Source organism: Oncorhynchus kisutch, linkage group LG3 (genome assembly GCF_002021735.2).
Source record: "Oncorhynchus kisutch isolate 150728-3 linkage group LG3, Okis_V2, whole genome shotgun sequence".
Taxonomy (NCBI): Eukaryota; Metazoa; Chordata; class Actinopteri; order Salmoniformes; family Salmonidae; genus Oncorhynchus; species Oncorhynchus kisutch.
Genome location: NC_034176.2, coordinates 6,814,891 through 6,830,686, shown reverse-complemented (window position 1 = coordinate 6,830,686; position 15,796 = coordinate 6,814,891). Strand labels below are relative to the sequence as shown.

General features: G+C 46.7%; 1 protein-coding gene across 1 annotated transcript in view; it reads left to right on the top strand.

Annotated features, from left to right (window-relative positions):
* Window positions 1-11,795, top strand: part of top3b (DNA topoisomerase III beta) — a 29,319-nt gene extending 17,524 nt beyond the window's left edge. The window contains exons 16-18 of the mRNA XM_020470105.2: window positions 9,606-9,807; window positions 9,996-10,183; window positions 11,410-11,795. Of these exons, the coding sequence (XP_020325694.2) occupies window positions 9,606-9,807; window positions 9,996-10,183; window positions 11,410-11,688 (669 nt within the window). The 3' untranslated portion in view covers window positions 11,689-11,795. The remainder of the gene's footprint in view (window positions 1-9,605; window positions 9,808-9,995; window positions 10,184-11,409) is intronic.
* Window positions 11,796-15,796: the final 4,001 nt, after the last annotated feature.

Genomic DNA, 15,796 nt, shown 5'->3' with positions numbered 1-15,796 from the left:
GATCAGTACTGCTAATCACCATCTGATCAGTACTGCTAATCACCATCTGATCAGTACTGCTAATCACCATCTGATCAGTACTGCTAACCACCATCTGATCTGTACTGCTAATCACCATCTGATCAGTACTGCTAACCCCCATCTGATCAATACTGCTAACCCCCATCTGATCAGTACTGCTAATCACCATCTGATCAGTACTGCTAATCACCATCTGATCAGTACTGCTAATCACCATCTGATCAGTACTGCTAATCACCATCTATCTGATCAGTACTGCTAATCACTATCTGATCAATACTGCTAATCACCATCTATCTGATCAGTACTGCTAATCACTATCTGATCAATATTGCTAATCACCATCTGATCAGTACTGCTAATCACCATCCGATCAGTACTGCTAATCACCATCTGATCAGTACTGCTGATCAGTACTGCTAATCACCATCTGATCAATACTGCTAATTACCATCTGATCAGTACTGCTAATCACCATCTGATCAGTACTGCTAATCACCATCTGATCAGTACTGCTAATCACCACCTATCTGATCAGTACTGCTAATCACCACCTATCTGATCAGTACTGCTAATCACCACCTATCTGATCAGTACTGCTAATCACCACCTATCTGATCAGTACTGCTAATCACCACCTATCTGATCAGTACTGCTAATCACCACCTATCTGATCAGTACTGCTAATCACCACCTATCTGATCAGTACTGCTAATCACCACCTATCTGATCAGTACTGCTAATCACCATCTGATCAGTACTGCTAATCACCATCTGATCAGTACTGCTAATCACCATCTGATCAGTACTGCTAATCACCATCTGATCAGTACTGCTAACCACCATCTGATCAGTACTGCTAACCCCCATCTGATCAATACTGCTAACCCCCATCTGATCAATACTGCTAATCACCATCTGATCAGTACTGCTAATCACCATCTATCTGATCAGTACTGCTAATCACTATCTGATCAGTACTGCTAATCACCATCTATCTGATCAGTACTGCTAATCACTATCTGATCAATACTGCTAATCACCATCTATCTGATCAGTACTGCTAATCACTATCTGATCAATATTGCTAATCACCATCTGATCAGTACTGCTAATCACCATCCGATCAATACTGCTAATCACCATCTGATCAGTACTGCTGATCAGTACTGCTAATCACCATCTGATCAATACTGATAATTACCATCTGATCAATACTGCTAATTACCATCTGATCAGTACTGCTAATCACCATCTGATCAGTACTGCTAATCACCATCTGATCGGTACTGCTAATCACCATCTGATCAGTACTGCTAATCACCATCTATCTGATCAGTACTGCTAATCACCATCTATCTGATCAGTACTGCTAATCACCATCTATCTGATCAGTACTGCTAATCACCATCTATCTGATCAGTACTGCTAATCACCATCTATTCAATACTGCTAATCACCATCTGATCAGTACTGCTAATCACCATCCGATCAATACTGCTAATCACCATCTGATCAGTACTTCTGATCAGTACTGCTGATCAGTACTGCTAATCACCATCTGATCAGTACTGCTAATCACCATCTGATCAGTACTGCTAATCACCATCTGATCAGTACTGCTAATCACCATCTGATCAGTCCTGCTAATCACCATCTGATCAGTACTGCTAATCACATCTGATCAGTACTGCTAATCACCATCTATCTGATCAGTACTGCTAATCACCATCTATCTGATCAGTACTGCTAATCACCATCTATCTGATCAGTACTGCTAATCACCATCTATCTGATCAGTACTGCTAATCACCATCTGATCAGTACTGCTAATCACCACCTGATCAATACTGCTAATCACCACCTGATCAATACTGCTAATCACCATCTGATCAGTACTGCTAATCACCATCTGATCAGTACTGCTAATCACCATCTGATCAGTACTGCTAATCACCATCTGATCAGTACTGCTAATCACCATCTGATCAGTACTGCTAATCACCATCTGATCAGTACTGCTAATCACCATCTGATCAGTACTGCTAATCACCATCTGATCAGTACTGCTAATCACCATCTGATCAGTACTGCTAATCATCTATTTTAATAATTATACATCATAATAATACATAGGATTTAAAGGACGCTGTAAAGAAGATTTCCGTGACAAACCTTTTTAATCGATCTAAATAGTTTATGCGAACTATTTTCATAGTTCCTTACTGTGATTGCGTTGTGTGTTCCCCTTTAAGAGCGTCCCGCAAATCCGTGCTAGAAAGAAAAGAATGCAGCTCTGGTAAAATATAGGTATTTAGTTTTAAACGGTTTGGGCTGCTACAGACTAGCGGTTTTCTGTAACGGTGCAACCATGGAGACACTTCCTTTTGACTTTAACATAAACATCCTGTCACCAAAGTAGGTCTCTCTCTCCATCTCGCCATCTCTCTTTCTCTCTGCTCTCTCTCCCTCTTTTCCCTCTCATCTCTCCCGCTCTCTATCACCCCCCTCCCCTTCACTAATGTGGAAAAGTTGTCCCCCCCCTATTGAGTTGGTCCCCTCATTGAAAAACATCACAAACTTACCGGCCAGATGGCCAGCTGGAGAGCAAGCCAGAGAGCTAGCCGGCCAGAGGGCCAACCGGTCAGAGAGCCAGTCGACCAGCCAGCCGGCCAATGAGCCAGTCGGCCAGCCAGCCAGTCAGTCAGAGAGCCAGTCAGTCAGAGAGCCAGCCAGCCAGCCATCCAGTCAGTCAGAGAGCCAGCCAGCCAGTCAGTCAGTCAGAGAGCCAGCCAGCCAGTCAGTCAGTCAGAGAGCCAGCCATCCAGTCAGTCAGAGAGCCAGCCAGCCAGTCAGTCAGTCAGAGAGCCAGCCATCCAGTCAGTCAGTCAGAGAGCCAGCCATCCAGTCAGTCAGAGAGCCAGCCAGCCAGCCATCCAGTCAGTCAGAGAGCCAGCCAGTCAGCAGGTGTAGTAGACCTTACAGGGAAATGCTTACTTACGAGCCCCTAACCAACAATGCAGTTTTAAAAAAAATGCAGATAAGAAATAAAAGTAACTAAAGAGCAGCAGTAAGTCTAGTGGTTACCGGTGTCTCATTAACCATAAGCTAGGTCAGGGATGGTAACCGCAAAGATATTTTTTAACCAAGATAGTTAATCTCTGTCATTTTTACAGTAGAAGCAAATGAAGCATAGTAGGCAGAACGCGGAAAGGAGGTAGGCAATGCCAAGTTCGAGCTAGCGAGATGCTATTGGCGCATCGTAGCATGTATTTACATATATCCGTTAGGGATTGCCTCCTCTGTGAAGTGAACTCAATTTGACCTAGCATTCCTTCTAAACAACACATTTTTTTCTTCTATATAAAACTTAGCACACTGTGTTCATTACAGATTTTAGTTTTGGGAACAGAAACATTTATTGAGATCAGATGTTTAATCAATGAGAGTGTGAATCTTGGTCCAGTTTTTACCTAGTTCCATCCTCTCCCAATACATGCGACTGGACTTCCTCTCACCACCATATTTGGTGGTGAGAAAACATTCTATCGTGTGAAGAGACCGCCTTGAAAATGTTCATCTTGTCTTTTGTGTCATAAATAATCCTTGGTTCCTGCCTGTGCTTGGTAAAGATATGGGATGGTGACATAACCCCCCTCCTTGGGACCATCTGGCAGAACGCCCAGAATATGTTCTATAAGTTAAGATAGGAGACGGTGCCAGAGACATGCCAGAACCAAACCTATGAGCCATGCCTTAGTAACGTGTTTGTAACCAGTATATAAGGGAACTAACGGGACTGCCCTGTTGGTGCTCCTGACAGACCGGTTCTTTATGCAGCTGTTTGACTGTGACGTCTCCAGCTTGCTGTTAATATACAATGATTCATTTAAGATGGACTTCGACTGTCCCATGGGTAGAATTTCCACCACAGGATGCTTCAGCTTTATAGCCCCTTGTGACGTGTCTGTCTATGGTAAAACTTGTTGGACTAGTGTGATGTTAGCATCGCTAGCTTTTGGCTAAAAGCTTCAGCTAAGTAGCATACCGGTATGTTACTGTAAATTATTATAATTATCCATGCTAGGATACAACTAATTTGGTTACATAATAATGTGCTATGCTTACTATTATTTTACTTTGGCAAAATGTGGAATATATAGTGATTACTTACTAGTTACTCTTCTGCTACGTTGGGATTTGAAAGTTTGAGAAAGTAGCCAATTAGCCATTGATGCAGTGTCACTCTTATTTCTTAATAGATACAGGTTTACCCAGTAAGGGGACAGGATAATCTATCAAAACAGAGAATATTCAATATTTTTTTTTTTCTGTGGAAACTTGCCTCATTTTAAGAGTCAAGTTCAAAATCTCTTGACTGCCTTCAAAAACGAAAAGGCATGTGCCAAAATTAGATGACTGCCACACACACACACACTTTGGTTGTCGGGGAGAGTGGCATAAGTTGAGGCGTTATTTACATTCAACATCACTCCGTCAACAGACCATATAGTTTTATTTCTAGATATTTCAGGATGTTGTGTATCCCTGGAAATAATCATAATTCATGTAAATGTTACAATTTTGAAAATGACTAAACCCCCCAAAAAGTTGCCACTTGTGGGTAAGTTGAGCTGCGGGACAGGGTCAGTTGAGCTGCGGGACAGGGTCAGTTGAGCTGCGTGACAGGGTCAGTTGAGCTGCGTGACAGGGTAAGTTGAGCTGCGTGACAGGGTAAGTTGAGCTGCGTGACAGGGTAAGTTGAGCTGCGGGACAGGGTCAGTTGAGCTGCGGGACAGGGTCAGTTGAGCTGCGGGACAGGGTCAGTTGAGCTGCGGGACAGGGTCAGTTGAGCTGCGTGACAGGGTCAGTTGAGCTGCGTGACAGGGTAAGTTGAGCTGCATGACAGGGTAAGTTGAGCTGCGTGACAGGGTAAGTTGAGCTGCGTGACAGGGTAAGTTGAGCTGCATGACAGGGTAAGTTGAGCTGCGTGACAGGGTAAGTTGAGCTGCGTGACAGGGTAAGTTGAGCTGCGTGACAGGGTAAGTTGAGCTGCGTGACAGGGTCAGTTGAGCTGCGTGACAGGGTCAGTTGAGCTGCGGGACAGGGTCAGTTGAGCTGCGGGACAGGGTCAGTTGAGCTGCGTGACAGGGTATGTTGAGCTGCGTGACAGGGTATGTTGAGCTGCGTGACAGGGTAAGTTGAGCTGCGGGACAGGGTCAGTTGAGCTGCGTGACAGGGTCAGTTGAGCTGCGGGACAGGGTCAGTTGAGCTGCGTGACAGGGTATGTTGAGCTGCGTGACAGGGTAAGTTGAGCTGCGTGACAGGGTCAGTTGAGCTGCGTGACAGGGTCAGTTGAGCTGCGTGACAGGGTCAGTTGAACTGCGTACACATTTCTGTACTGAATGAAATATTACCACAACCTTTTTAAAAACCTTTTTCTATTTTTATTTTCAAAACACAATTCAACACAATCGCTTTTTTTGTCTTTTTAATAATTTTAAGCATCTTTTAACAACAAACAAACACTTTGCTCCTTTTTTTAAGCACTTAACCCTTAACGTAGGCAAGGCCCGGTTGTTACTTAATATCCTAGGCCCTGTTGTTACTTAATATCCAAGGCCCTGTTGTTACTTAATATCCTAGGCCCTGTTGTTACTTAATATCCTAGGCCCTGTTTTTACTTAATATCATAGGCCCTGTTTTTACTTAATATCCTAGGCCCTGTTGTTACTTAATATCCTAGGCCCTGTTGTTACTTAATAGCCTAGGCCCTGTTGTTACTTAATAGCCTAGGCCCTGTTGTTACTTAATAGCCTAGGCCCTGTTGTTACTTAATATCCTAGGCCCTGTTGTTACTTAATATCCAAGGCCCTGTTGTTACTTAATATCCTAGGCCCTGTTGTTACTTAATATCCTAGGCCCTGTTGTTACTTAATATCCTAGCCCCTGTTGTTACTTAATATCCAAGGCCCTGTTGTTACTTAATATCCAAGGCCCTGTTACTTAATATCCAAGGCCCTGTTGTTACTTAATATCCAAGGCCCTGTTGTTACTTAATATCCTAGCGATGCGGCCTTGCAATGATTGGCTCAACCCATCCACAATGATTCACTTTCATGCTATTGAAGCTTATAGAGCCCCCGACTGATGTGTGTATAACGATAAAACAATGATCTACTTTGGTTTAGATGATACAAGCATCATGAAACCTTTAACTCGCTTTTCCATGTGGTTTCTTCCTTCACAGACTCCATGAAAAGATGACCTCTTTCTTAAATATTTGGTCAAATTATACATTTTGTTTATGGTTTCTTAGAAACAAGGATGGCTCAACTTTATCCCACTCTCCTCTACGGGAAGGCACTAGACTCTCTGACACGTGGCCAGCAAGCATTAATCCCCCCCCCCCCACCCTCCGTACCCCGTTCTACCGGTTTGGTGGCCGAGCTACGGCCTTCGGTCGGCGGAAAGGGACCAGAAAAGGGAGCCTTTTAAATGAAAATAAGCCACTTCAACTGAGGAAGTCATAGAGGCATGTATTATTCATCAGGGTCCTTCATTAGGGGACATTGTTACAAAACGTTTTGCAATTGGAACACCTAAGAAGGAGCGTTTTGTCATTGGACCAGGTAGTCCCTCTCATGTTCTAGTCTGATTGCGTCTGCATGTTGCTATTTGACGACGTGTCCCCAGAGTGGCGTGTACCGGTCTAGTGACGTTGGGGAGAGCGGGGGAGACAGACAGAGGGGTAGAGGCAGAGAAGGACAGAGGGATAGACAGAAAGACCCACGTGTACAGAGTCAGTGTGGAGGCTATATACAGGGGGTACCGGTACCGAGTCAGTGTGGAGGCTATATACAGGGGGTACCGGTACAGAGTCAGTGTGGAGGCTATATACAGGGGGTACCGGTACCGAGTCAGTGTGGAGGCTATATACAGGGGGTACCGGTACCGAGTCAGTGTGGAGGCTATATACAGGGGGTACCGGTACAGAGTCAGTGTGGAGGCTATATACAGGGGGTACCGGTACAGAGTCAATGTGGTGGCTATATACAGGGGGTACCAGTACTCTGTACATGTAGGTAGGGGTAAAGTGACTGTACATAGATAATAAACAGAGTAGCAGCAGTGTACAAGGGGGGGGGGGGGGGGGGTCATCCGGTGGCCATTTTATGAATTGTTCTTATGGCTTGGGTAGAGGGGTAGAGGCAGAGAAGGACAGAGGGATAGACAGAAAGACCCACGTGTACAGAGTCAGTGTGGAGGCTATATACAGGGGGTACCGTTACAGAGTCAGTGTGGAGGCTATATACAGGGGGTACTGGTACCGAGTCAGTGTGGAGACTATATACAGGGGGTACCGGTACCGAGTCAGTGTGGAGACTATATACAGGGGGTACCGGTACCTAGTCAGTGTGGAGGCTATATACAGGGGGTACCGGTACCTAGTCAGTGTGGAGGCTATATACAGGGGGTACCGGTACAGAGTCAGTGTGGAGGCTATATACAGGGGGTACCGGTACAGAGTCAGTGTGGAGGCTATATACAGGGGGTACCGGTACCGAGTCAGTGTGGAGGCTATATACAGGGGGTACCGGTACAGAGTCAGTGTGGAGGCTATATACAGGGGGTACCGGTACAGAGTCAGTGTGGAGGCTATATACAGGGGGTACCGGTACAGAGTCAGTGTGGAGGCTATATACAGGGGGTACCGGTACAGAGTCAGTGTGGAGGCTATATACAGGGGGTACCGGTACAGAGTCAGTGTGGAGGCTATATACAGGGGGTACCGGTACAGAGTCAGTGTGGAGGCTATATACAGGGGGTACCGGTACAGAGTCAGTGTGGAGGCTATATACAGGGGGTACCGGTACAGAGTCAGGGTGTACCGGTACAGGGGGGTACCGGTACAGAGTCAATGTGGTGGCTATATACAGGGGGTACCAGTACTCTGTACATGTAGGTAGGGGTAAAGTGACTGTACATAGATAATAAACAGAGTAGCAGCAGTGTACACGGGGGGGGGGGGGTCATCCGGTGGCCATTTTATGAATTGTTCTTATGGCTTGGAGTTAGGTGCTGTTCAGGAGCCTTTTGGTCCTCCTTAAAAGTTACAAATCACAAAATGTCGATTTGAAATATTTTGGACATCAAAGCAACCTTGAGGGAATCTTATTTCAGTCAGAAACTGACAATCTCTTCGAAAAACACATCATCTATTAGAACCTAGAAAAGGACATTGAATGTTCCTGAGTGGCCTAGTTAGGGTTTTGTCTTAAATCGGCTTGAAAATCCTATGGCGGAAGCCCGGGTGGCGCAGTGGTTAAGGGCGCTGTATTGCAGCGCCAGCTGTGCCACCAGAGACTCTGGGTTCGCCACCCAGGGTCTGTCGTAACCGGCCGCCACCGGGAGGTCCGTGGGGCGACGCACAATTGGCCTTGCGTCGTTCGGGTTAGGGAGGGCTTGGCCGGTAGGGATATCCTTCTCTCATCGTGCACCAGCGACTCCTGTGGCGGGCCGGGAGCTGTGCGCTCTAACCAAGGTCGCCAGGTGCACGGTGTTTCCTTCGACACATTGGTGCGGCTGGCTTCCGGGTTGGATGCACACTGTGTTAAGAAGCAGTGCGGCTTGGTTGGGTTGTATATCGGAGGACGCATGACTTTCAACCTTCGTCTCTCCCGAGCCTGTACGGGAGTTGTAGCGATGAGACAAGATAGTAGCTACTAAAACAATTGGATACCATGAAATTGGGGAGAAAACGGGGTAAAAATTCAGCAACAAAAATAAATAAATCCTCTGGCAAGACTTAAAAATGGCTGTCTAGCAATGATCAACAACCAACTTGACAGAGTTTAAAGAATTCTGAAAATAATAATGGGCAAATATTGTACAATCCAGGAGTGGAAATCTCTTAGAGACTCACCCAGAAACTCTCACAGCTGTAATTGCTGCCAAAAGTGATTCTAACGTTTATTGACGCGGGAGTGTGAATACCTATGTAAATGTTTGTGTGTGTGTTTTGTTAGATTCTGCATTTCATTACGAGGTAACTTCCAAATGTCATCATCCACAATGTATGCATGCATAATCAGAATTGCAAGGTGGGTGCGCGCGGTCGCTGTGTGTGCGCGCGGTCTCTGTGTGTGCGTTTGCGGTCTCTGTGTGTGCGTTTGCGGTCGCTGCGTTTGCGGTCGCTGGGTATCCACACGGTCACTGTGTGTGCGTGCAGTCCCATCTCAAAACATCTTAACCAAACACAAGGACTCGCACACAGCGACCGCAATGCGATGCTTTTTGTTTTGCATTTCATTGAGTTCCACAAGTCTTCCAAATGATGTCGTCCAGGAGAGAAGACATTATATTCACACTGAGTGAACAAAACATTTAAGAACGCCTTCCCAATATTGAGTATTGACCCCCTCCCCTTTCCCCTCAGAACGGGCTCGTCTGGGCATGGACTCTAAAAGTTGTCGAAAGCTTTCCACAGGACACTTAAATATTTTGTCTTTTGTCTTTTGTACAGTGGAACCAATTGTCCCAGAAGTGCAAACTGCACGCTAATGATGGATTGTTTCTCCCAGGCCAAGCCCAGCCGGCTGCACTGTGCTGGGTGTGATGAGACGTACAGCCTGCCTCAGAACGGAGCCATCAAACTGTACAAGGAGCTGCGCTGCCCACTGGATGAGTTTGAGCTGGTGCTGTGGACCTCTGGATCCAGGGGAAAGAGCTACCCCCTTTGTCCCTACTGCTTCAGCAACCCCCCCTTCAGGGACATGAAGAAAGGTGAGGGGAGTGTGTGGGTGGTGAGTGATTGGTCGTTATAGGGTTTGGGGTCAATTTCAATTCAGGAAGTAAACTGATGTTCCAACTTTTCCTTGTTGTTTTTTTCTCCCCCTCCCTATTTCTCTCCCCCTCCCTCCCTATTTCTCTCCCCCTCCCTCCCTCCCCATCTCTCTCCCCCTCCCTCCCAGGTATGGGATGTAATGAGTGCACCCACCCGTCCTGCCAGCACAGTCTCAACTCCCTGGGTATTGGTCAGTGTGTGGAGTGTGAGGGCGGGGTGCTGGTTTTGGACCCTACCTCTGGCCCCAAGTGGAAGATGGCTTGCAACAGGTGCAACGTGATGGTGCACTTCTTTGAACACGCACACAGGGTGCAGGTAGGCAGGAAGAGGACTTTAGTTGTTTTCATTGTTAATTCTCATAAACCTCATTTGCATTTTTTCACAGTGATTTATATTCCATTATTTATCCTTTTATTTAACTGGGCAAGTCAGTTAAGAATAAATTATTTTTTACAATTACGGTCTAGGAATAGTGGGGTTAACTGCCTTGTTTAGTGGCAGGATGACAGATTTGTACCTTGTCAGCTCGGGGATTCGGGTTACTGGGTTACTGGCCCAACACAATAGGCTACCTTCCTCCACTTATAACAGTTATCTCTCTTTTCTCTCTCTCTCTTTCTTCCCTCTTGCTGTGTTCACCCCCCCCCCCCCCTTCCCATCCCCACCCCTCATCTCCTCTTGCTGTGTTCACCCCTCCCCCCCCCTCCCTCCCTCCCCCACCCCTCGTCTCCTCTTGCTGTGTTCACCCCTCCCTCCCTCCCCCACCCCTCGTCTCCTCTTGCTGTGTTCACCCCCCCCTCCCTCCCCCACCCCTCGTCTCCTCTTGCTGTGTTCACCCCCCCCCCCCCTTCCCATCCCCACCCCTCATCTCCTCTTGCTGTGTTCACCCCTCCCCCCCCTCCCTCCCTCCCCCACCCCTCGTCTCCTCTTGCTGTGTTCACCCCTCCCTCCCTCCCCCACCCCTCGTCTCCTCTTGCTGTGTTCACCCCCCCCTCCCTCCCCCACCCCTCGTCTCCTCTTGCTGTGTTCACCCCCCCCTCCCTCCCCCACCCCTCGTCTCCTCTTGCTGTGTTCACTCCCCCCCCCCCTTCCCATCCCCACCCCTCGTCTCCTCTTGCTGTGTTCACCACCCCCCTCCCCCCCCCCCTCGTCTCCTCTTGCTGTGTTCACCCCCCCCTCCCCCCCCCTCGTCTCCTCTTGCTGTGTTCACCCCCCCTCCCCCCCACCCCTCGTCTCCTCTTGCTGTGTTCACCCCCCCCCCCCCTCCCTCGTCTCCTCTTGCTGTGTTCACCCCCCCCCCTCCCTCGTCTCCTCTTGCTGTGTTCACCCCCCCCCTCCCCCACCCCTCGTCTCCTCTTGCTGTGTTCACAACCCCCCCCCCCCCCTCGTCTCCTCTTGCTGTGTTCACCCCCCCCCTCGTCTCCTCTTGCTGTGTTCACCCCCCCCCTCGTCTCCTCTTGCTGTGTTCCCCCCCCCCCCCCCCCTCCCTTGTCTCCTCTTGCTGTGTTCACCCCCTCCCTCCCCCACCCCTCGTCTCCTAGGTAACCCAGGAGAGCTGTGAGGCATGTGAAGCGTCCCTGGTAGCGGTGGACTTCAACAAGACGCGCTCCCCGCTGCCTGACGGAGAGACGCAGCACAGCGGCTGTGTGTTCTGCGACCCAGTCTTCCAGGACCTGGTTGAACTGAAACACGCCACCATGAGACATCCCTCCATGACCCGCGGCGGGGGTGCACGGCGAGGGGGGCGGGGCAGGGGCAGAGGGCGCAGGGAAAAGAAACCTAAAGACAAGATGGCTGCCTTGGCAGCGTACTTTGTGTAGCAGTAGATCAGGGTCATTATGTGAAGCTGGGTTAATATGTGATGTTATGGCATCTATAATAAATTATGGCATCATGTGGAAAGTAAATGCCTTTTTGTAAACAGAAATTGGTCGTTGTGTTTTCTGAGTCTTTGTTATTGTAGCTGTCTTAGCAGATTGCGCCTGGGGAGAGAAACACTGATCTATGTCATCTACATCTTCATCAGTAGGCAGGTTTCCATTGACCCAGTTAATTAGACAAAAGCAATGTCGCCCCCCAAAAAATTGCTGTGACGTGTGTATTGGGACACGGTAGCATGTGTCATGGGACACGGTAGCATGTGTCATGGGACACGGTAGCATGTGTCATGGGACACGGTAGCATGTGTAATGGGACATGGGTGATGTGTAATGGGACAGGGTAGCATGTGTAATGGGACAGGGTAGCATGTGTAATGGGACAGGGTAGCATGTGTAATGGGACAGGGTAGCATGTGTAATGGGACAGGGTAGCATGTGTAATGGGACAGGGTAGCATGTGTAATGGGACAGGGTAGCATGTGTAATGGGACAGGGTAGCATGTGTAATGGGACACGGAAGCATGTGTAATGGGACACGGTAGCATGTGTAATGGGACACGGGCGCATGTGTAATGGGACACGGCAGCATGTGTAATGGGACACGGAAGCATGTGTAATGGGACACGGCAGCATGTGTAATGGGACACGGCAGCATGTGTAATGGGACACGGGCGCATGTGTAATGGGACACGGCAGCATGTGTAATGGGACACGGAAGCATGTGTAATGGGACACGGCAGCATGTGTAATGGGACACGGCAGCATGTGTCATGGGACACGGCAGCATGTGTCATGGGACACGGTAGCATGTGTAATGGGACATGGGTGATGTGTAATGGGACAGGGTAGCATGTGTAATGGGACACGGCAGCATGTGTAATGGGACACGGTAGCATGTGTAATGGGACACGGGCGCATGTGTAATGGGACACGGCAGCATGTGTAATGGGACACGGAAGCATGTGTAATGGGACACGGCAGCATGTGTAATGGGACACGGCAGCATGTGTAATGGGACACGGGCGCATGTGTAATGGGACACGGCAGCATGTGTAATGGGACACGGAAGCATGTGTAATGGGACACGGCAGCATGTGTAATGGGACACGGCAGCATGTGTAATGGGACACGACCGCAATAGGAGAAATGTTCCAAAGATTGGAAACAGTTTTATCCATTAGACCGGGTGGATTTCTTATTTGTCCATTTAAAAATTTAAAAAAATCATCCACTCCACATTGAATTATTAATGCCTACCGCTGGCTAAATCTAGTTTTCAACTATAAAAATGCAGGACAAACGATTGTCTTTTTTCTTTACAGGAGTTTTACCATCCAATTTAGGCTATTTCAGATCCAAGGATGACATCTCTTGATCCACCATCTTGTTTTCAAGAGTCTGAAATGAAGAAAAAAAACAACAATACTTAGTAACAAGAATAATAATGCAACTGTCTAATAATAATCATGAAATAACCCGCAAATTATTAACTGCCATGCTCAAGGGCAGAACGGCAGATTTTTCCACCTTGCCGACTTGGGGATTCGAACCAGCAACATTTCAGTTACTGGTCCAACGCTCTTCGATCTGTATAGTAACCCAAGCTTACAGTTAATTATTTTATTAATATAATCAATATTTAGCTTTCCAAAAATGTATTCAGAATCTATCCTCAAAATCAGATATTTCAAACATTGTTCTATCACTTACAGTGGGGCAAAAAAGTATTTAGTCAGCCACCAATTGTGCAAGTTCTCCCACTTAAAAAGATGAGAGTGGCCTGTAATTTTCATCATAGGTACACTTCAACTATTAGATTTTTTTCCCCCTTGAAAATCACATTGTAGGATTTTTTATGAATTTATTTGCAAATTATGGTGGAAAATAAGTATTTGGTCACCTACAAACAAGCAAGATTTCTGGCTCTCACAGACCTGTAACTTCTTCTTTAAGAGGCTCCTCAGTCCTCCACTCGTTACCTGTATTAATGGCACCTGTTTGAACTTGTTATCAGTATAAAAGACACCTGTCCACAACCTCAAACAGTCACACTCCAAACTCCACTATGGCCAAGACCAAAGAGCTGTCAAAGGACACCAGGCTGGGAAGACTGAATCTGCAATAGGTAAGCAGCTTGGTTTGAAGAAATCAACTGTGGGAGCAATTATTAGGAAATGGAAGACATACAAGACCACTGATAAACTCCCTCGATCTGGGGCTCCACGCAAGATCTCACCCTGTGGGGTCAAAATGGTCACAAGAACGGTGAGCAAAAATCCCAGAACCACACGGGGGGACCTAGTGAATGACCTGCAGAGAGCTGGGACCAAAGTAACAAAGCCTACCATCAGTAACACACTACGCCACCAGGGACTCAAATCCTGCAGTGCCAGACGTGTCCCCCTGCTTAAGCCAGTACATGTCCAGGCCCATCTGAAGTTTGCTAGAGAGCATTTGGATGATCCAGAAGAAGATTGGGAGAATGTCATATGGTCAGATGAAACCAAAATATAACTTTTTGGTAAAGACTCAACTCGTCGTGTTTGGAGGATAAAGAATACTGAGTTGCATCCAAATAACACATACCTACTGTGAAGCATGGGGGTGGAAACATCATGCTTTGGGGCTGTTTTTCTGCAAAGGGACCAGGAGGACTGATCCGTGTAAAGGAAAGAATGAATGGGGCCATGTATCGTGAGATTTTGAGTGAAAACCTCCTTTCATCAGCAAGGGCATTGAAGATGAAACGTGGGTCTTTCAGCATGACAATGATCCCAAACACACCGGCCGGGCAACAAAGGAGTGGCTTCGTAAGAAGCATTTCAAGGTCCTGGAGTGGCCTAGCCAGTCTCCAGATCTCAACCCCATAGAAAATCTTTGGAGGGAGTTGAAAGTCCGTGTTGCCCAGCAACAGCCCCAAAACATCACTGTTCTAGAGGAGATCTGCATGGAGGAATGGGCCAAAATACCAGCAACAGTGTGTGAAAACCTTGTGAAGACTTACAGAAAATGTTTGACCTCTGTCATTACCAACAAAGGGTATATAACAAAGTATTGAGATAAACTTTTGTTTTTGACCAAATACTTATTTTCCACCATAATTTGCTAATAAATTAATTGTAGGATTTTTTATGTGATTTTCTGGATTTTTTTTTCTCATTTTGTCTGGCATAGTTGAAGTGCACCTATGATGAAAATTACCTCTCTCATCTTTTTAAGTGGGAGAACTTGCACCATTGGTGGCTGACTAAATACTTTTTTTGCCCCACTGTACATGTATTTTGAAATTGCCAGCTGTGGAATGTATTATTCGCCCTGTAACAAACAGCATGATATAGGACTTTTTGATTTAAAACCAAATTATACAGTATGTTATGTCAAACAATGAAAATTCAAACAATATTATTCTTTTTTTTTGCTCAGAAAACTTGGGGGCCAAATAAAACCGTGTGTGGGCCAAGTTCGGCCCGGGGGCCGCCAGTTGGGGAACCCTGGTATACATACAGGTACATACAGGCTGTCGCAAATGTATTAATGCGCAATATGCCTAAATGGATAATGGAAACACATCAACCACTTCATTTTATTCGACACTGGTTTTCAGTGAAAAAGTTTTTTTTGTGTGTGTGAGGTCGGCAGGGTAGTTTAGTGGTTAGAGCGTTGGACTCATAACCGCAAGGTTGCAAGTTCGAATCCCCGAGCTGACAAGGTACAAATCTGTCGTTCTGCCCCTGAACAGGCAGTTAACCCACTGCTCCTAGGCCGTCATTGAAAATAAGAATAAGACAAATAAGTAAGAATTTGTTCTTAACTGACTTGCCTAGTAAAATAAAGGTAAAAATAAAATAACGTCCAGCTGTTTTTATCGACACGACAGTTCTATGAAAACGCATCGCAGCAGGCATATTGTCATCTATTGCATATGCCGAACATTCTAAATGTCGACAACAACAAAAATCACAGGACAAGTTAATGGAAACGTAGCTAATGTTAGTGTCCTGTGAGGGAGTGTCACATTTACTGAAGTGCAAATCTTTCTGAATACCCC